The sequence below is a fragment of the Rhineura floridana genome, chromosome 3 (genome assembly GCF_030035675.1).
Source record: "Rhineura floridana isolate rRhiFlo1 chromosome 3, rRhiFlo1.hap2, whole genome shotgun sequence".
Classification (NCBI taxonomy): Eukaryota; Metazoa; Chordata; class Lepidosauria; order Squamata; family Rhineuridae; genus Rhineura; species Rhineura floridana.
Genome location: NC_084482.1, coordinates 20892912 through 20913435, shown reverse-complemented (window position 1 = coordinate 20913435; position 20524 = coordinate 20892912). Strand labels below are relative to the sequence as shown.

The 20524-nt window shown below is 43.2% G+C and overlaps 1 protein-coding gene across 1 annotated transcript; it reads right to left on the bottom strand.

Annotated features, from left to right (window-relative positions):
* Nucleotides 1–5508: 5508 nt before the first annotated feature.
* LOC133379495 (keratin, type II cytoskeletal 5-like) lies at nucleotides 5509–17260 on the bottom strand. The gene is made up of 9 exons (XM_061614898.1): nucleotides 16537–17260; nucleotides 14224–14441; nucleotides 13845–13905; nucleotides 12627–12722; nucleotides 11569–11733; nucleotides 10236–10361; nucleotides 7371–7591; nucleotides 6762–6793; nucleotides 5509–6672 (listed from the first exon to the last, which is right to left on the bottom strand). The coding sequence occupies exons 1-9, from the start codon at nucleotides 17140–17142 to the stop codon at nucleotides 6317–6319; spliced, it is 1881 nt and encodes a 626-aa protein (XP_061470882.1). The 5' UTR covers nucleotides 17143–17260; the 3' UTR covers nucleotides 5509–6316.
* Between the last annotated feature and the right edge of the window lie 3264 nt (nucleotides 17261–20524).

Below are 20524 nucleotides of genomic sequence, written 5' to 3'. Positions count from 1 at the left end.
GCTTTGATAGTCACATCCATGCAATACATTCAACATACATTTAAAGCACATGGCTTTCCCCAAAGAATCCTGGGAGCTGTCATTTGTTAATAAAAGAGGGCTTATCGTTCTGTAATAGGTAAACTACAGTTCCCAGGATTCTTTGGGGGAAGCCATGTGCTTTAAATGAGTGGTGTGGATGCAAACCCATTCTCAGCCCACTGAGCATGCTCTCCAGAGTGTTTCAAGTGAAACTGTCGATGATTCCACTGGGAGATTCTTTCTTTTTCCTCCTGTCTGTTTCTTCTTCTCCTGAGGCCAGTTTAAGGAGTATTGTTGCCAGGGATGTATTCATCTGAGGTCTCAGGAGGTCTTAGACCCCTTAGCTTTTAGGGGGAAGCAGGGTCCCAGCAGGATCCTTATGGCTCCAGCATCCTGCAAGCCAATGAGCATGAAAGGGGAGTGTGCTAGCCATTGAGAAGAGTCTTCTGACATTCTTCCTTGCCCTTTCCTGTTGATTGGAGCCAATCAGAAAGAAAGGAGGTGAGTCAGCCACTGGGAAGACACTTCTCAGTAGCTAACACTTTCCCCTTTCATGCTCATTGGCTCCTAGGAACTTCTGTTGTTGTAGGAGAAGGCAATAATACACATCTCATTCTCAACCCAGCAGCAAAAGGGGGAGAGTGGGCATGGCTGTAACTAACCTCTGAATTTGCCACTGCACTACTGATTGTTGCTCCAGGTAAAATATCATGTTGTAGCCTCTGCCCCACATCTTGGTTAAGGCAGGAAATTTGTCATGGGTATTAGAGGAAGACTGCAAGGAAAGTTCCACGGATGATTCTTCTCTCCCCTAGCCTGGGAGTAGGAAGAACCTGGGACTGAGGAGCACAGTTAGGTTCGCTAGGCCTCAAGGTTTGACCTGAAGTTTCACATTTTTAGCTGGGTCTGAGTGGAAACAGCCTGAATAAGTACACAGCCTCAATTGCAGGCCGCAAATGATCCCACCCTTTTGTTGACATCAATGATTCCAAAGGAAGGGCAAGAGGTTGGGCATGCACTGCGTAAGGCAGGAGGATGCACATCCTGACATTGCCTATGGGGATAGGCATCCTCCTTTTTCCCATTCTATGCTGTGAGACTGCAGCGCAGCCTGCAAAGAGAGTTGGTGTCCTCACGTTACCCGGGCAACTGGGCCTTGCTCATTCTTGAAGGAAGAGAGTGAGCACTGCCTAGTTGCCTAGGCAACACTGGGATGAGTCCTCATTCCACGCTGTACAGCGGCCTTACAGCATAGTGCAGAAGATAGGGGTGTGCCCCTGTGATGCCTAGGCAACTGGAAAGTGCTTGCTTTTCTTTGGCAGGTGTTCCACAGTTGCTGAAGCAACATGGGGAGCCTTGCTTAACCTCTAGTGCTCTGTGCTGAGGTTGCAGCATCATTCCAGAAGCTAGAAAAACATCTCCACCCTCAGGACAAATAGATTGTCATGGCTGCAAAAAGTCAAAGAGGTAATTGCTATGTGGGGTAGGGGTAGAGATGGAGAGAAATCCGATTCCGTTGTCATTTAAAGCTGAATCTATCAATGTTGTTCTCTCCCAAACAAACTGAGAACTGAAATACAGCCACCCTTCAAAATTCACACGTTTTTATGAAATTGCAAAATTTCTGCAGAAATGTGGAGGACTGTATTTAAGATTGGACAAATGAGAAATTGAGAGAACTGAAATTGACAGATCCTTCTGTCCCTAGGTAGGGGGTCTCCAGGCAGGAGGATTTTGCATTGAACCTTTTTCATCAGATTTTCTGTTGGGCAATAATAATTCAGTCCAGCTCAAATTTTAACCTCCTTCTCAGGATCTCCATGAGAAATTTCCAAATGAGGGGGACTGAACTGAAGAGGACAGGCCAATTTCTGCTTGGCTTTGAGGACATTTGCTATTAACTTTCACCCCATGCTCATCAGTCTTTCCCTGTGAGGCACCAGGTATGGCCAGAATCTGCCACCCTGATCTACCAGGTTCTATTCCCCACCAGGTATACTAGGTTTCCACCCCATCCCACTCAGCTCCACGTCATAACCTATGAGGCACCGTCCCTTATTTTAGAAAAGGGGAACCTGTAGCCCTCCAGATAGTGTTGGACTCCAACTCCCATCAGGACTAGCCAGCACTTGCCATCATGGCTAATAGCTAGGGATCATAGGAGATGTAGTCCAACAACATCAGGAAGGCCACAAAGTCCCAATCCCTGTCTTGGTCCAGGCTCTGCCCTATGGGTCATAGGATCTCAGTGGACCAAGCCACCCTAAGTAGACCCCCCACCAGACAAGAGAAGAATCTGGGCAGATTGGTTGTTAAATGAATCTGGTTAGGTTCCAGTGTTCTACTGCTGAGGTTTGGATTGCAGGGAGGTTGGGGTGTTGCCGTAGTGGTCAGGGCATTGTTGCCCAAAGCATCAGAAGCACAGGCCCTGAGGCTCAGGACAGTACCTAAGAATTCATGTCTAGTCAGGCCATAGGGCAATGTCTCTGCTAGGTTTCCTCAGATTGTGCAGCGTGTCAAGGGCTTGATTTCCCTAGGGTTCTGGTTGGTTGCAGTGAGTTCAGTTACAAAAACTCATAGTTTATCTTCAGTACGATTTCAACATTCCTGAAGAAGGAGCCAGAAATCTGGGGGTGAACCCTGCAGAAAATTAGCTTGCCCTTTGTTTGTGGCCTTTCACTCTGAGGTTTAACTCATTCACATGAAGACCCTGGGAAGGAGGCTAAAATACTGAGTCCTGGCACCAATGAGGTTGGATATGATGTGGCATGTTGCTCCCTTCTGTCTCTGTCATCCTAGGACTCTATGAACCCAACAGCCATAGAGAGGCAAGGCTTCTGGTGGTGGTCTCTTTCTGGTGCCTCCTCCTTGATGCCAGAGACTCAGACTGACTCCACCAAGCTCTTTGTGGTCCAGAAGAAGAAGTGACAGAGGTCAGCATGATGCAGTCTGAGTATTAAAGATCTGCACAAGCTGCATTCTATGAGCGAGTGTGGATAAGGATTTAGGAAGCAAAGCAGGCTTAATTGTGAGTGAGGGTGTAGGTATGAGTATAGGAGGAGGAACATGTTAAGAGACATGATAAACAGGTGGCTGAATTCAGTAAGGTTGGGTATAGAATTTATTGCAGAGAACAATATTGCAGAGGTGTAACCTGTTAGGGTGAGGCCAATTATGCATCACCACAAAAATTAGGGCGAAAGAGGACATCAATTTGCATAAAAATGCATATGCTGATTTATATGCATAGATGCACATTTAGAAATACTTTCAAAAATTTTGAACAGAAATACACCTCACGCTAGTGGGGGAAACTGTGGCCAGGTGACCAGTGTGCCCACCCTGCTCAGACTAACAGCTGGTGGGCAACTCCAAGGCCCCCTGCTCTCCCCTCTCCCCGGAACAGACCTTCAGACAGAGGTTTTTGTTTCTGCTTTGTTTTAAAGTGCTGGATGCATTGTGTTCTTTGTTTTGGTTTTTTGAAATTGGTTGTTATATTTGTAGTTTTTATTGGCTATATTACAGTTTTATAATTATGTTATATGCTGCCCTGTGTACTTTTAGCAGAAAAACAGGATGGTAGTAGTAGTAGTAGCAGCAGTAGTGGTAGTACAAAAAAAATCTGTAACAATTATTGTGCTCCCATTTCTTATTTCTTTATTACATTTATATCCTGCCCAGGGCTCCTTCCCTCTCTGTCTCTGTCTCTGTCTGTCTGTCTGTCTGTCTGTCTCTCTCTCTCTCTCTGGGTATGCATTTAATTGTCATCCTTTGAACCACTTTTCAGTTTAAACTTCTGTAGTTTCATCTGTAGAGATTAATGAACATAGCCCCACAATGCTACCACTTTCCACAGGAGGGTGTATTTCTGCTGACTTTCTTATCAAAGAGACAGGTAGATTGATTCTTCATTCTCTCTTTACAACAGCAAGCCTACATCCAGTGCAAGTACACTGTAGGACCCAGATCTTTTGTTGCTGCCACCGTGACAGTGGTTAATCAAGTGCTTAGCAGATGAAATACCTGGGATTTCTTTGGTGAAGTGTCCATAAAATCCTAGGGGAGTGATGATGATGGTAAATTTTAACATCCTGCTAATAAATATTAGGACTATCTGTTCACTCAGCTTCTAAAAGGCAGTTTGTTTTTGTCCACTGTGTGTCTCCTAATGGATACTATAATAGTTTAATGGAAATGCATGTTTAAGAGGCAAGTATCAAGATGTCATGACTGTCCTCTGTTTTCCTGCTGTTTCCAGACTTAGACTTTCCCTGTGTGCTCCCTGGAAGACACGTAGGTGACAAGTAACAAACTTGTTTGCCATGGAATGTATGTGAATTGACTCCCAGAAGCTGAGGAGAGGTTCCAGTGATTGAAAGGTAGGACTTCATTTCCCCCCATAGTTCCTTGCCCTTTTCCCACTGCTCTGAGCCTCCACCATGCCGTTCCATACCCAACCCCCATGCTGCTCCATTCCGTGCCAAACCAAAAAAAGAAACGAAAGAGAAAAAAGAAAGTCCCATTCTTCAAACATCAGAATTTGGACATCAGAAAAAATTATACCATCTAACATGTATGCGAATCTGTATATGCAGTCTGCATTATTCAAATGGAAGAATTTGGCACACACAGCCTTTTTCATAGTTCAGTGAATGACTTTAGGTTTTCTTCTGGGAGCCTCTCCACAAGCTCATGGTGGTTCATGATGTCACCCTCTGTCTGTCAAGTCTGAATGGCAAGACTATTTAATGGGTGTACTTGTGGGCTGCTTTCCCAGCTTTAAAACTCCTTCCTTGCAGAGGCCAAACAAAGCCAAAGACTCTGATCCAAAAGCACCCTTTTCATTTCAGGAAGCATTTAGGACCAGTGAACAGCAAGCAGTTCTTTAAATGGCTAATATTATTTTATTTATAAAAGGAATGCTTAATTCATTGGGATTGCTATTCCCCTGGGCATTTTCGCAACCAGCATTAGGAATGCCTTTTAGCCTCTTCTGTGACACTTGCAAACTAATGTAATGATTGTGTACTGCGTGCCAGAGACTAATTTTAAATGCAACTACAAGCTCTGCTGGAAAGTGGATTTCCATTCTTGTTTAATGCTTGACAGTATAATTACTGTCACTTTGTGCCGTATAGTTGGATTTTAAATCATGAGTTATATTAATTAATTTTAAGGCACAAATGTATTAACTGGCCAAATTCAATATTCTTCTAAAACACTGCATAATTGTGCATCGTCCATATTTAGGAATGTTGGAGAGAGGAACTGACTTAGGGTTGCAATCCTATAAATACGTATTTAGGGTGAATCCTGCTCCCATGAAAATTAATGGAGCTTCATTCCTTCGTAAGCATGCACAGGGTGTCACTACATGAGTTTTTGGAAGCCAATACAACTTCAGAGCTGGTGTATGAGAATCCCTCAAATTCAGCCTTAAATTAAATGAATGATATAAACAATTAAAAAAAAATTTAAGACCACATGTGACTTGACTGCAGTTTATTGAAAATGATCACCTCCCAAGGAAATGGGAAACAAACCATGAGAAATAAAGACAGGTGCAATGTAATCTACAAAATTGGCACAAGAATGTACTGGGGGTTTTTTTATGACGAGATAGCTTTTCCAATGATACAACTATAATGACCCAGTGTTCTACAGGACCATACCGTTCTGTAGCCTGATCATTGAGTAAAACACGGCTTTGATTCAAGGGTGGGGGAAGCTCTATTTACTATATAATTCTAGGCAGATAAGAGCTATTGTAATTCAACATTACCATTGTGACATTAGCACATACAGTGGAAACCAATTATGTCTGCTTTGAAGCAAGGAACTACAACAACACCTGAAGAGAACAACCAATTGGAAGAAGCCTCAAGAAAAAGAAGGAAAGGCCACTTCTATACACATTGCCAGTTGGCAGCCACCATGAAAAGCCAAAAAATATACAGCATACTCTTAAAGAAGCACAGCACAGACTCATGATGTACAAGTCTCCTCTTCCCCTTTCAAGCAACTCTCTGATGATATCCTAAAATGCAATGCCATTCACATTCTGTGTTCCACCACTGGTCACCTAAGCAATAGGTGACAGACGCAAGATGGAAGATGATCAGCTCAGTGGTGTCTTCTTGCAGGTTTCCTTTGGGGAGCAAAATAGATAAGGTCTTGTGCTTTAAAGGACACAGTTTGTTCTTTTCTGGATGACCAGGATGGGGCTGAAGGTGTTCTGCTGTTGCCACTAGAAGCTAGAAGATGTTTCTTTCCTTTTGGGGAGCTGCTGGGACACTTAATACCTTCCGCCTGACTTGGAGGATGAGCAGGTTGTGGTGGTTCTCCTGATGATTGTGCTGGAACCGGATCCTGAACCACGTGAGTATCCGCCGCCGCCTACACAGGAGCCTCCGGAGCCACCTCCTCCGATAATCACACCTCCGTAGCCTCCGCTTCCACCTCCGTAGCCTCCGCTTCCACCTCCATAGACACAACCTCCACTGACAATGCTGCCACCGCTGATGCCACCTCCCATGCCACCAACGCTGATGCCACCTCCGCCCATGCCGCCGCCAATGCCGCCGCCCATGCTGCCGCCAATGCCGCCGCCAATTCCACCAACACTACTGCCATATTGGGTACTTCTCACAGCTGCAAAGGAAGCACAGGTTTAGTACACACACCTTTATGACTAAACAACTGTTTTTGAGGCACTTATAGTGAAGGCGCAATCTACTTACAGACATGGACTTGGGATCCTTGGCCACACAGCCTATTTAGGAATAAGAAACATAGGTCACAAACTGAAACAAAACCCTCTTTTCACTACAAATATAATAACTTAATAGGCCTAGTGGTATTTCCAGATTATGGTCGTTCTGTCTAGCATCCATGAATCATATAATTACTAATCACAACTTTCAAGCCAACTAGTCCAATACCCATTTTGCAAGGCTGGTCCCTCCATCCATCAACCACCAACTCCCTCCCGGAAGATCAAGCCATTCAGTCTAGACCTATGAGAGGAGCAGAGAGGAGACAGCGCTATCCCCAGATGATCCAAGCAAGTAAAGTGCATGATACACCAAGGAGGCATAACAAGACAAAACAAAAATCCAAAGGGAGTGGAGGATTCCTTCTAGACAAAAAACAAATCTGCTCCCCCAAATTAGGATGTGAAGTATTTCACCAGACATTCTCTGAATTTTCAAATATTTGCAGAATCCTGACTGCACATTATGATATCTAATAACATTTGAAATCAAAGCAAATACCACTTGTGCACACTTGGCCCAGTTAACCTGCAAAGAAAAAACTTCCTAATGTGAAAGGTTGCAGTGGGCACACACCTGCTCTCTTCTCCTTCCAGTAGTTTTCTGTACATAGCTATCTCAATGTCCAGAGCAAGTTTGACATTCAGTAGGTCTTGGTACTCCTTCAATAGGCGAGCCAACTCTTCCTTGTCCTTTGTCAGGGCACATTCCAAACTCTCCAGTTTTTGTTTAGCATCCCGGAGGGCCAGCTCGCCACGCTCCTCAGCTTCAGCAATGGCCGACTGCAGTTGAGCACACTGCAAGAGAAGAAGAGATAGAAATAAAAACGTTTGGGTTCCGCCATGGGCTTCTTTCTGCCAAGGCTAAGGCCTTGGGCTGGACTTTCTGGCCCTGATCCTTCTAGAACCTCAGCCCTCCCTGTTGTTTTGTTGACCTGCTTGGCTGTTTAACAAGGAATAAACTGGTCCTCCCATCCCTAATCTGAGCATGCCTATCTTACAACCCATCAGAGAGAATTGTTTCCAGGTCTGCTATGAAGGCCCTCCTCCGGGTTCCAACTCACAGGGAGGCCCGGAGGGTGATGACAAGATCTAGGGCCTTCTCAGTGGTAGCCCCCGAACTATGGAACAGTCTCCCCGAGGAAGTACGCCTGGCGCCGACTCTGCTCTCCTTCCGGCACCAGGTCAAAACCTTCCTATTCTCTGAAGCATTTTAAGTTACACTGATTTACTTTTTAAAATGTTTATTGTATTGGATTGATGATTGTATTTTAGTATTATTTTGTTATTCATTGTATTTTTATGCTATTTTATGTTCACCGCCCAGAGAGCTATTGCTAGTCGGGCAGTATATAAATTTAATAAAGAAAGAAAGAAAGAAAGAAAGAAAGAAAGAAAGAAAGAAAGAAAGAAAGAAAGAAAGAAAGAATGGGATTTTATAGACCAGCTTGGACCCACAGTGCCTTTTAAAATACATATATCAATGAAGCACTGGGGAAATGACCTTTTTAATGAGCTTAATAAAAAGAGAGGTCCTGATGCTCAACATTGCATGGAAGCCCTAATCCCTGCCCTGAAAGAGGTATTCAAGATGGCAGGAGCAGCCTCCCTTAACCTGAGGCCCTCCAACAAATTTTAAAAGGTGGGAGGCACTTTTACAACCATTGCCTCATTCCACCTCATAGTGCCTCTGTGTTCTACAACACCATTGCTCCCATTTTCCCCTTATGAAGTTGCTGCCTTACACCAAGGAAAAATAATGGTTTGGTTTGCCCAGCACCACTCCAGGGGCTTTTCCAGCCTTTCTGTACTAAGATCTCTCCGCCGAAACCTGTCACGGTACATTTCCATGCAAGAACTGCTGTTCCTGTCAACAGCTAGTTGGGCGGGAGGCTGGGAGCCCTCCGTACAATGTTGAGCAACCCCCTGTTACACTGTATTACACACCAAGGAAGCAACTTGGAGTAGGCATGGAGGCTGTTTCAAGTGGCCTCTATGTGGCACTAGGGATGCGCTAGAATTCCACCCAATTCAGATTTGGTAACGAATTTTCCTTGGATTCACTTATTATCTATCATTGTGGATCAGATTTGCATATAGTGATTTGTTGCAGCTTTTTTTTTTTTAAAAAAGGATTTTTTTAAAAAAATAACAGCAGCCTGTAAAATACCAATGTTAAGAATGATATATTTCCTTTCATTTATGGATATTCCCTGTTAGTCGATGCAATGCTTTTGAACCGGCACCAGCCAAGAGATCCCATCCCTATGTGGCACAGGTTAATGTGCTGTTCCCTCATTGCTCACAACCAATACTCGTGCATCCTAAATTAGAGCATTGTGAGCCCATTGCTGAGCAGGGGTCGTAACCCAAGGGCCTCTCCAGAAAGGAGCTCTTCATCTCCAGGGCACATGTATGTGTGCAGTGCTGCCAATCCTTATCCTCTGCCAGCCAGGATCTTCTCTGACAGGAGAGAGAATCATTGCTGCCGTCGGCACAATCCACTAAGCAGTGAGTCAGAATCCCTTCTCATTCAGAGGTTAAGAATTGAGAAACATAGGAAATGTCCTTATATCGACTCAGATCATTCGTTTGCCTAGTTCAGCATGGTCTGTGTCAGCGTTTCCCCATGTGGTGTGCTCCAGATCATTTAGACTACAGCTTCCATCATCCCCAACCATTGGCTAGCCTAGCCGGGGCTGATGGGAAATGTAGTCCAAAACGTCTGGAGGCTCCCAGGCTGGTCTAAACTGATTGGCAGTGGCTCCCCAGAATTTACAGACAGGAATCTTTCCCAGTCCTCTTTTGAGCTGCTCGGGAATGAACCTGGGACCTTTTGAATATAAAGCATGTGCCCTATCACTGAGCAGCAGCCCTCCCTTGAGATATAGCCCTTCTTTCTAAGCTCCTGGTTTAATGCCAAAAGGATTCCACCCTAAAGCCTCACATGTTCAAATTGCAACATGGTGTCCCTTGAACCACCCAAGCTTCTCAGGGAAATGTAATTTCAAACACTGCCATGCCTGCATTTACATACAAGCAATGCAATTCACATTGTGCACCTGCCTGATCTGATGCAATGATTAAACAAGGCCATTCCTATATTCCCATCCTATATTATAGAGTGTTGAGAGACTGGAATGGCAATTTCAAAGGAGAATAGGCTTGAGGCAACTTCCAGAGATGAATGCATGAAGTTGCTGAGTCAGAATATTCTGTTTCAAGAGGCATTGGGTCTCCTCCAAGGTCTTAGATACAATGGTATACTTTTAACTGGAGTTATCAGGGACTGGGCTAGAAGTAGGGCCTTCCACAAGCTATCACTGAGCTATGGCCCTTCTGACAGCTGAAGAGGAACTTTACATCCATATAAGGACGTGGACCTCCAAAAGAGAAGTCACTTTTCAGTCTTTCCCCTAAATAAAAAGCTCATTTCCCATACCTGCTTCTTGACATGCTCAATTTCAGTACGCAGTCTCTGGATGTTCCTAGTCAGCTCTTGGATCTCCTGCCTGGTGTTGCGCAGATTGTCCCCGTGTCTTCCAGCTGTGTTCTGCAGAGCTTCATACTGTCGGGCAGAAACAGTGTGTTCAAAACAAACAAAAAAGCAACATTCCAGTAACTGAAACCATCCAAAGGTCCCTCTACTGAACCTTGTTAGTTCAAATGCATGGGTCACAATGGAAGCAGCAAACCTCAAACAACTTCTTGCTACACACAACAGACCTATATTGACTTTATTATATCAGTTTGACTATCATGGTTTCCCCAAAGAAATCTGGGGATTGTGATTGGTTGAAGCCCACACACACAAACACATACGCAGAGAACACTACAATTCCTTAGGGCTCTTTGCAGTGAAGGAATGATGGTTAAAACAGTTTAAGACTGGACTGCAGACAGACACGAAAATTCATGTGTGTGGATGTCTGCGGCCTGGAGATGCTAGTGGTAAAATATGCTTGTTAAGTAGTGGGTGATTGCCAGGGGCAATCTGCTGTGTCTAGTAGTCAGGGAGTTTGAAAAATACTGATATCCACCAAGTATATTTCAAGGAACTGTTTTTAGTGTAGTACTTTCAAACAATTGCCTCTGATTCAGGAAAAAATCTGCTTGAGAAATGAGGGGATTGAAGTGCTACTTGGAGAAAGATTGTCTTTAAAACAAAGGGTGCACTCTGACTAACCAAACATGTTGTATTTATGTTAGTACAGTGGTGGCTGGTGGCTGCATGTCAGTGAGGCAGTGGAATCTGCTCCAAGTTTCAACCTGAACTTTCAAGGTGCTGAACATTAATCCCAAAATAGGTTCAGCACCTTGGAGAGCTCCTTGAAAATTTAGACTAAAACTCAGAGCAGATTCCACTGCCCCACTGGCATGGAGTCACCAACTGCCACGGGGTTGCTAGCAATAGGATTGGCTACCCCAGCTTTGGCTTTTTATTGGCCACCATCTCAGGCTTTACCTACAGCACAAACCTCTATCAGTTTTAGGCCACTTTAATGGTCATAGCTTCCCCACCTCAAGGACTTGTGGGAATTGTTGTTTGTCTAAGGAGCTAAGGCTGCACTGTTAAAGATTTGCAGTGTTCTTCCTCCCTTCACAGAATTACAAGTGTCAGACCTGGGGGAATAGATGTGCCCTCAGTTCCCTTGCAGGAAGTACAAACGAAGGAACAAGTGGTGAGTGGCAACTCCAGTCTTCTTTGGTCAACTTCTCAGGAAAGCACAAGATGTCAGGTTTATTTGTTCCCCAATCTTTGCTTGTTTACTTACTTGGGTATGGTACCAAGTTTCAGCCTCTGCTCGGCTGCTCCGGGCAATCTCCTCATATTGGGCTCGTACTTCATCAATGATGCCTTCCAAGTCAAAGTGGGTATTGTTATCCATGCTCACGACAACTGAGGTGTCATGACTTATTGTTTGAATCTGAGAAAGTTCCTGTCAAAGGATCAAAAAGCCATCATCTGTACTGCTTGCGATCTGCCTCACTTATTCCATTTCCCCCTCCCAATTCACCTTTCATGAAAAATAAGTTTTTAATTTCCATTGAATTCATTCTGCATGAGAGTGCCAAGCATGTATTTTTCCATATACGTAGTTTCTTTAAGGTTCAGAGCACCCTCCCTAAAAGTATAATTTTAATGTGTCTAGTCTTTAGTTGCTTTCATGCTTTGCTTTCCCACAAAACTCTGTGACAAAATCTGAGTCCTTAGACTGTATAATAAAAAGATCACCCCTTCTGAAAAGATTGTGCCAAAGAGGATTACAAGAAAGAAAGAAAGAAAGAAAGAAAGAAAGAAAGAAAGAAAGAAAGAAAGAAAGAAAGAAAGAAAGAAAGAAAGAAAGAAAGAAAGAAAGAAAGAAAGAACAGAATTTGGCCACCAAGAATTACTTTAAAGAAATACAAGTTTCTAGACCTCAGAGAAGAAAAAAAATGAAAATTGAAAATTGTTTCGGGTGCAGGACATGCAGCAACCCAACCCAAGGTGAACACAGAGGTTCCTATCCCAGTTTAATTGGTGTGGCTAAGAGGAAGTAAAGTGCAGTCAAGGAAGGTACAAAGAGTGGTAAAATGCCCAGGGAGTTGAGTAGCCAGACTCGGGAAGGAATGAGGCCTCTGAGTCTTTCCCCCCATGTCTCATTGACTACCCCTTCCCTCCCCCCGAACTCTGTGGAATGGTAAGGAACATAACCATGGATGCCTTCATTTGTTTTTAGAGAGACTGTGAGTTCCTTTTCATTTGAATTTGGGTTCTGAGAAAAGACAAAAGAGGACAAGGTGGGGGGAAAGAGTATTCCCAGCTAACATATGGAATGGGAAGATTCCTTACCAGCTCAAATATTCTTCTCAAGAAGGCAATCTGTTCAGCCAAAGCATTAACTTTGCCTTCCAAGTCAACCTTGGTCATGTAGGCACAATCCACATCCTGTCAGAGAGATGGTGGAAAATGTAAACTTTAAAGCTTTACAAAGTGTTATCACTGATTGCGGTGCACATGAAAGAGTTTGGGCATCTCCACATGCATAACATTTTATGCTCCCTGTTGGGAACTTTAGCAATGACTCACCAGGGTTCAGCCAAAGACTCTGCTTCCCACATGAAGAAACAATGAACTAGAGGGTGTTTCTAATGTGTGCAGATTGCTCTTTCCCCCTCTGCTGAGACATCTCAGAGAATTCCAACATCTGAGTGTGGGGGGGGGCTTCTAGGTCAGAGAATGTTACTGCCAAAGAGGTTTAAACCCAGGTACCACTCATTTTATTAATGAAGCAATGGCTGCAGCAAACAACAACACCTGGATGTGTAGGAAGCAGTGTCCTAACAGAAACTGCCATGTTGTGCAGTGCTCTTACACATCTTTCGCTGCTGTAAAATATCCCCCTACAATTCCTACAGTTTTCCATGACTACTATGGATCCTTTGTGATTTGCTGCTATGAAATCCAATGTGAGTTACAGATGGGTGATCGGAGTTTAGAGGCCATTAAACATGTAGGCAAGCACAAGAGACCTAGTGTGGCATAGTGGTTAGAATGTCGGATTAGGACCTGGAAGACCAGGGTTCAAATCCACACTCAGCCATGAAGCTCACTGGGTGACCTTGGGCCGGTCATACTTTCCCAGTCTAACCTACCTCACAGGGTTTTTGTGAGGATAAAATGGGGAGGGAAAGAAACATGTACCCTAACTTGAGCTCCTTGGAGGAAAGGTGGGATATACATGTAATAATAATAATAACAATAACAGCAACAGCAATGATAATATTAATGATATAATCTTCTCATGGCCCACTTCAAAATGCATTGAGAAGGTTTGTTGGATTCTCTGTCTCCACCGCATGTCAAATTCTCCCTGAACAAGGAAAGCTAATATGTCAGGGGATGGGTCTATACTTATAGCCTAACCTTCCTTCTGACATCTGCACAGGAAACATTTTTACACAGTAGCTTGATTCTGTATGGTTTGAAACCATTTTTGTGCCTGATTCAATTCTACCACTAAATAGTGCCTCCTCTATTTACAGTATCCTGCCAAATCCCACTAGTCACCTTTTTCAGCACCACAAATTCATTCTCAGCAGTGGTGCGCCTGTTGATCTCCTCTTCATACCTGTTCAAAGCAACAACAAAAAAGAAACATTGAACTCATTGAGCATGCTTAGAAAGGCTACTGTGAGTGTACAAGATGCCAAGATACATACAAATATATTAAAATTAACCACACAAGTTAAACATCACAAATCACCCAAACAGGCACAAAAAATAGCCACCATGTTTACTTTCCCAGTCTTCTGATGTAATGTCCTGCACTGGCTGGAATGCCCTTAAGCTGTGGACAATGACATTATTCTCTGAACCACTGTTAGTCAAACGACTGGACTGCACTGTTAGTGGTGACAAGTGCCTTTTGCTTTGGTTTGTTCCTTACTTGTTCTTGTATTCTTCCACATACTGCTGCATATTCTGAAGTTCTGATACCAGCTGGGCCTTCTGGCTACGGATTCGCTCTATTTGGTTTCTCAGGTTATTCATGAATTGCTGGAACTCAGGCTCCAGGTTCTGCTGTGGGCCTCGTCCCTGGGTCTGTTGTTGAAGGATCTGCCATTTGGTTTGCAAAACCTTGTTTTGTTGCTCTAGAAAGCGGACCTGAAAAACCCAAGAAGTAGTGTAAGCCATTGGAAAGGTTCACTGTCATGGCACATTAGGGATGGATGCAAACGGCAAAATCAGTTATCTGGCAGCTTTCTGGATCCACCTGAAGGCCCAAGGAAAAGTATGGCCACTGTTAACCGCAACAGGCTCAGGAATCTTTACAGAGTGGATCAGTGCTTGTCATAGCAAACCTGCCCTAAAGGCAGACCAAGGGTCCTTGCCTCCTCCATCACCACTAGCCTCCATTCAACTGGAAGAGGGCTACCTAGGCCAATTTCTGCCCTCTCAAGCTGTAAATCGGCTCAGTGGTAGAGCCTCTCCTTTGCATGCAGGAGGTCCTAAATTCAATCCCTGGCATATCCAAGTAGGACTGGGAGAGACTCTTGTCTGAAACTCTGGAGAGCATCTACCTGTTAATACTGAGGGAGATGGACCAATGGTCTGACTCAGTATAAGCCAGTTTCTATGTACCTTCACCCTTCAGATCCTTAAGGAACTCATTGAATATTTGACATTTAACTACCTGGTGCTTGCACTACCCATGCAAAAGTGTCCAGAAGCATATACACAAAAAAGAGACAGAATCATGAGGAATAGATGGGAAAGATGCCCCCCCCAAATCCTATTCTGAGCACACGAAGAGCAGCCAGCCATAGCCCTTACTATCAGTCCTAAAGTGGGCAGGTGGGAAGCTGCATCAAGGGAAAGAGGGAGAGTTCTGGACAGGGTTGCCTTATAAAGGGTCATATCCCTATCCCTGCCTCATAGTGTCCTGCATGAGTGTCCAGTCCATCTAGAAGCAGGGGAGAAACTCATCTCCAGTCAATGCCAGGGAAAGTGCATTGCATTCACATAGTCACAGGTTGCCATCTCTGATTAAAGGAAATGAGGTAGCAAGGCTGGGGAAGCCTAAGGGCCCTGAAAGCCACTACCAGTCAAAATAGACAACACTAGGCTAGATAGATCAATGGTCCGAGTCAGTAACAGTAGCTTCATATGCTATCTATCAGGACTAGGGAACTTGTAGCTCTCCAGAGGTTGAGCTAGGGAACCTGTAGCTCTCCATCATCCCCAGCCACTGTGGCAACTGCGTCTGGAGGGCCACCATTTCCCCAGTCCTGACAAATAGAAAAGCTTGGGGATATGCAGGTCACTGCTGAAAAGTTTTACTAGTCATACCTAGCTTCCTTTTAAATTCTTTCAATGTTTAAGCAGATGAGCAGCTCCCCTAATTCCATCTATATTTTGCTGGAGGCAAAGTTGTAGGCAACAGCAATTGGCCTAAGTTTCAAGCCTTAAATGTTGGCCTAGGTTTCACACCTCAAAGCATTCTGTTGGGGAAGGTCTATACATTTTCTTGGCCTTGAAACACTTTTAACACGTTGTTGAACTGTTTTCATTTCATTTGTGTTGTATAACAGTTGCAAACAACACAAAGATATTAAAAAGAGATCAGACATCTAGAATCATTCATACGCCTGTAACAATCAATTACATTTCTCACAACAAATCCTACTCATGCCTTAGCAAAACCAGTTTTAAAAGAATGGGACCTTTTTTCATTATCCTGGAGTCCCTTGGAAAATCTACCTGTTAATACAAACACTTGAAACATTTTTTCTGCTTAATTTTCTTCATTTTTGTGTGTATGTTGGGGAGAGAGACCAAATGTCCTTCCCCTTTGCTTCCAGACTCATGTCTGTATTCAACACACTGACAACCTTCCATTACAAATGGCCTAAACTAATATTGGTGGATTTAGGTTAACCAGGAGGCTATTATACACATCATGATATATAAACAAAGCCACCTTGAGTGATGCATTAGCACTTGGAATGGTGGGATATAAATGTCTGCATAAAGAAGTAAATAAAGCAGAGAACTCTCAATTTCAGAACTCTCTAGACAATATGTGGAAATGAAAACCCATCAAATTCCCAGTTAGCGGTAGACAAATGTAGAAATCAAAACTCAATAATATTTTCAGATGCCACTCCACTGTACATAACAAAAATTAACTGCATTTTCCAGCCAATATGCATTCCATGAGATCAGTCACACCACAGTACTTGCTGTTCTGATAGCCCACCTTGTCAATGAAGCTAGCAAATTGATTGTTGAGAGTCTTGATCTGCTCTTTCTCCTGAGTTTTCACTTGCTGGATCTGGGGGTCAATGTCTACATGGACTGGTTGCAGAAGACTTGGGTCTATTTCAACAGTGCCAATGCCTCTACTGCCACCAGGACCAACCCCTCCACCAAAAGGACCGCCCCCAATTCCACCGAAAGGACCACCACCTGATCCTCCACCAAAAGGACCACCACCTGATCCTCCACCAAAAGGACCACCCCAACCACCGCCTATTCCTACACCACCTGTTCCTCCACCACCATATCCACCACAGACCCCACCACCATAGCCACCACCATAACCACCACCATAACCATAGCTGCCGCCACCACCATAGCTGCCACCACCATAGCATCGTCCATAGGAAATCCTTGATCCTCGACTACCATAGTTATGTAGGCTCCTGCTGCCATATTGGCCTCTAACACCACCACCAATTCCCCTGCATGATGAAGAATAAGTAACTCTACTTCCTCCACCGCCGCCGCCACCGCCAATAACAGAGCATGAGCTGTAGCCTTTTCGGCTCCCTTTGGAGGTCTTGAAGACGGCCTGGAGAGACATCACTGTGACAGAGTCGAATGAGTAGCAGAGAAAATTATCAAGCCCAGTAGTTGCAATGCAAAAAAAAGAAGAAGAGATGTATGCAGAGCCCAAGGGAAGCAAATCCCTCTGAATCCAGAGCTGGAAAAAGCCTCCCTTATATTCGCTTTAGGGAGGAGCTGGGCTTGATTTTGCATGGGCGGGAAGGAGGATATCATTGTATTGTGTTCATGGGCTTGGTGTGGTTGACAGATCTTCATCTTCAATTTACCAAACACTGACCCTGCCCATTAGCACATTCCTTCACTGCCATATGAAAAGAGATGATGATGATGATGATAATGATGCTAATGATGAAGACGAAGAAGACCAATGATCATGCAGTACCCTTCCAGTGACTAAGATGTCTTAAGCTTGATTATTGTGTCTAGGGAGTAAACTCTTTAACTGACACAGCGCATCACCCTTTATTTTCAATGGAGGTCCTATCTATCAGGATCTTCATCTGCATTTCTGATTGTAAAGCCCCATGGCAGGTAGCCGCTTTGCAGCATGCAAAGCTATCACACAGCTTTCACAATCCTCAAAGCGTTCCCTCAATTACACCCTAAATCTGCCTCTTAGGTGGAAAATTGCCTTTGGCTCTTTAGGAGCAGTTTCTCAACTTGCAGTTCACAGAGGATCTTCATCACCTTGGCAAATAAAATACTTTGTCAGAGAGGATCTATTTGGGCTCTTCTCACGTGGGCATCCATAAGAAACCTTCTTGGAAGAGCAGCAGTTCCTTTTCACTGAGGATCTAGCTTCAGCACAGAGTGAATCTAAGACTGGGAATACTGGCTAGCAGAAGATGAAGATCACCTGCTGATGAACCAGGTGCAGGACAACATTGGGCGACACTTCTCACTATGGGTGATGAACATAAGGAAAGAAAGAGGCAAGCGTGGAATATAACCCTCAGCTATCGTGGAGATGGATGATTGAGGGTGGCAAAGGTCAAGATCTGCTGAGTTAAAACCGCAGAAGGAGAAGGAGCAAATGTGCTGTGTAGGTCCTTAGGGATTTAATTGATTAATTGTGGCATGAATGTTTGTGCAATAAGAATAAAAGTGTTTCTCTCTCCCCGCCTTCTAGATCTCATATGGGCAGCCCACAAGCTACATGCTGTCCTCAGACTCTAGAATCTGAGTATATATGTGTGCCTGTGTCAGAGAGAGAGAGAGAGAGAGAGAGGTTGATTGGAAAGACTAAATGGGCCATTGATGGAAAGATGGGCAAATAAATAAATGTAAAACAGGTAGATAGATTGCTTATAATAATCTATAGCTTATAACAATTGGTATTCAGGCCAGATGAAAATGGAACCTAGAAGCCACCTACCTGATTATGACAGTGAAGACAACACTATGAAGAAAGTAATTGTGAAATGTACTATTTCTCATTACGACATGCATTCATCATGCAGGAGCTAAGCTGAAACAAGCTGAGTTATCATTTATCAAATACATGATCCATTCAGCACTTTTTTCTTTTTCTTTTACTAACCTCCATGAAGTACTGTGGCCAATTAATATTTGCTGCTATTTTACTATACATTAATACAGTTCTGTAATATTGCTTGAATTCACCAAATAGTTTCCTGGATATGGCTCGTTCCATTTTTTTAAATGCAGATTTTTAAAAGATCATTTTTCAATATTCTCCTTTTTAAAAAAAAAAAAAAAACTTTTTTAAAACAATCAGACTGTTTGAAGCCTGTTTTGCATGTGAATGAGCAGGTAAATTCTTCTCCATTCTTGATGATTAATACACCCAGCCATTTCTTGCAAATGCAAAAGCCCTAGTGCACATATAATAGCTTCCTTTTGTGCAAGGCCTTCCAATGCATTTCAATATCATGGGCAATTCCTCAAAAGAATATACCTCTGGAGGTGCCCTTTCTACCTGCACAGGAGTGCTATGGGACTGGGCACATGAGTGATGCTGATGTTATGCAAAGGAGCATAAATGTATCCTTTCCAAGAACAGGAGAGCAGTTGGAGCACCAAAGAGCAAGACAAAAAATAAAACCTCTCCAATTTGTGCTAAGTATACATAATATTCTTCATCTGACCATCCAGGAGCATCTTTCTGTTAGGTAGATACGCTGGGTGTGGTGTGTGTGCACGTAAAGGAATCTGTAACAATGCAATATATATTAAGCAAGCAATAACAAATGCAGTCTCTATGCAATCCTCTTACCAAACAATACGAGCAATTATGCTAAGTATGAAGTTTAATTTCTTTCACTGCTGTGCCTTTGAACAGCATTCTTCTGCATCAGAGGACTAGTAAATTGTAAAACGTTTAAAAAATAATTTTCTTTGCCTTGGGTTAATTTTTATGAGTCGTGTAGCTAGTGCTAGTCCTACTTAGAGTAGACACATTGGGTGGGTTAGGTTTTACACTGTATTAATGTAAGATGGTCTTCAGATGAGATGTTATGATATTAATAATCTGATGATTATGTATATGAGCAGATTGTATTTTATATTGTATTTTATATTGTACGTCGCCCAGAGTGTCCGTTCAGTCAGACAGATGGGCGTCTGCTAAATAAAATTTTATTATTTATTATTAAAATTACTAGACTGACTAACTCAGGTCCATTCATTCAACGGGTCTACTCTGAGGAGGAGTAGCATTGACTACAATCCTAAATCCTTTCACTCCTTCCTTTTACTCTCTCCCAGCTACTGTAGAGCTTTCTCTTCTCCCCCCGCCCCTCTCATCATTTGCATGTAAAGATGGCCATTTTCCCCTGTTTTTGTATAGCACCTATCCTCCATATTAAGTGTTTTTTTAGAAAATAACTAATAAATGATAGTGGTAAGTCAGAAGTTGCCACTGAGTTAATCTAGAATGATTTCCTGGCTAAGAATGATTTCCACCTTTTTGGATTTAAAAAAATGTCTGTGGTTGAATTATTCATTCATCTTGTGTTTCATTATCCTCAAACCTCTCAAATAAAATTTATCTTGCCACATAATCAACACACTTTCCATTTGTCTTCCTTCTCCAACGCATACAAAATGTGTTGACTCATAAGACACCATCCGCATCCCAGGTTCTGAATATCTGTCCATAACAATGATGGCATATTTGCCATTTGCCATCCTTGTGCAACTGCTATCCTTGCAGCCACTGATAAGTGAGCAAACATTTCCAAGTCATCTCACATCACCAAGTAGTTAAAAAAAAAAGTCTGGGAGTGTTTCTAATGGTATCCTGTATTCAATAATATCTTCCACATCAAACAATATTAATTTGCAGTAGGTTCCCAAAAATTGTAGATAAGATTTGCACCTTCTTCTTTGCATCTCCCCGCACCTATTCTGGCCCAATGCATTTAACTGGGAAAGGT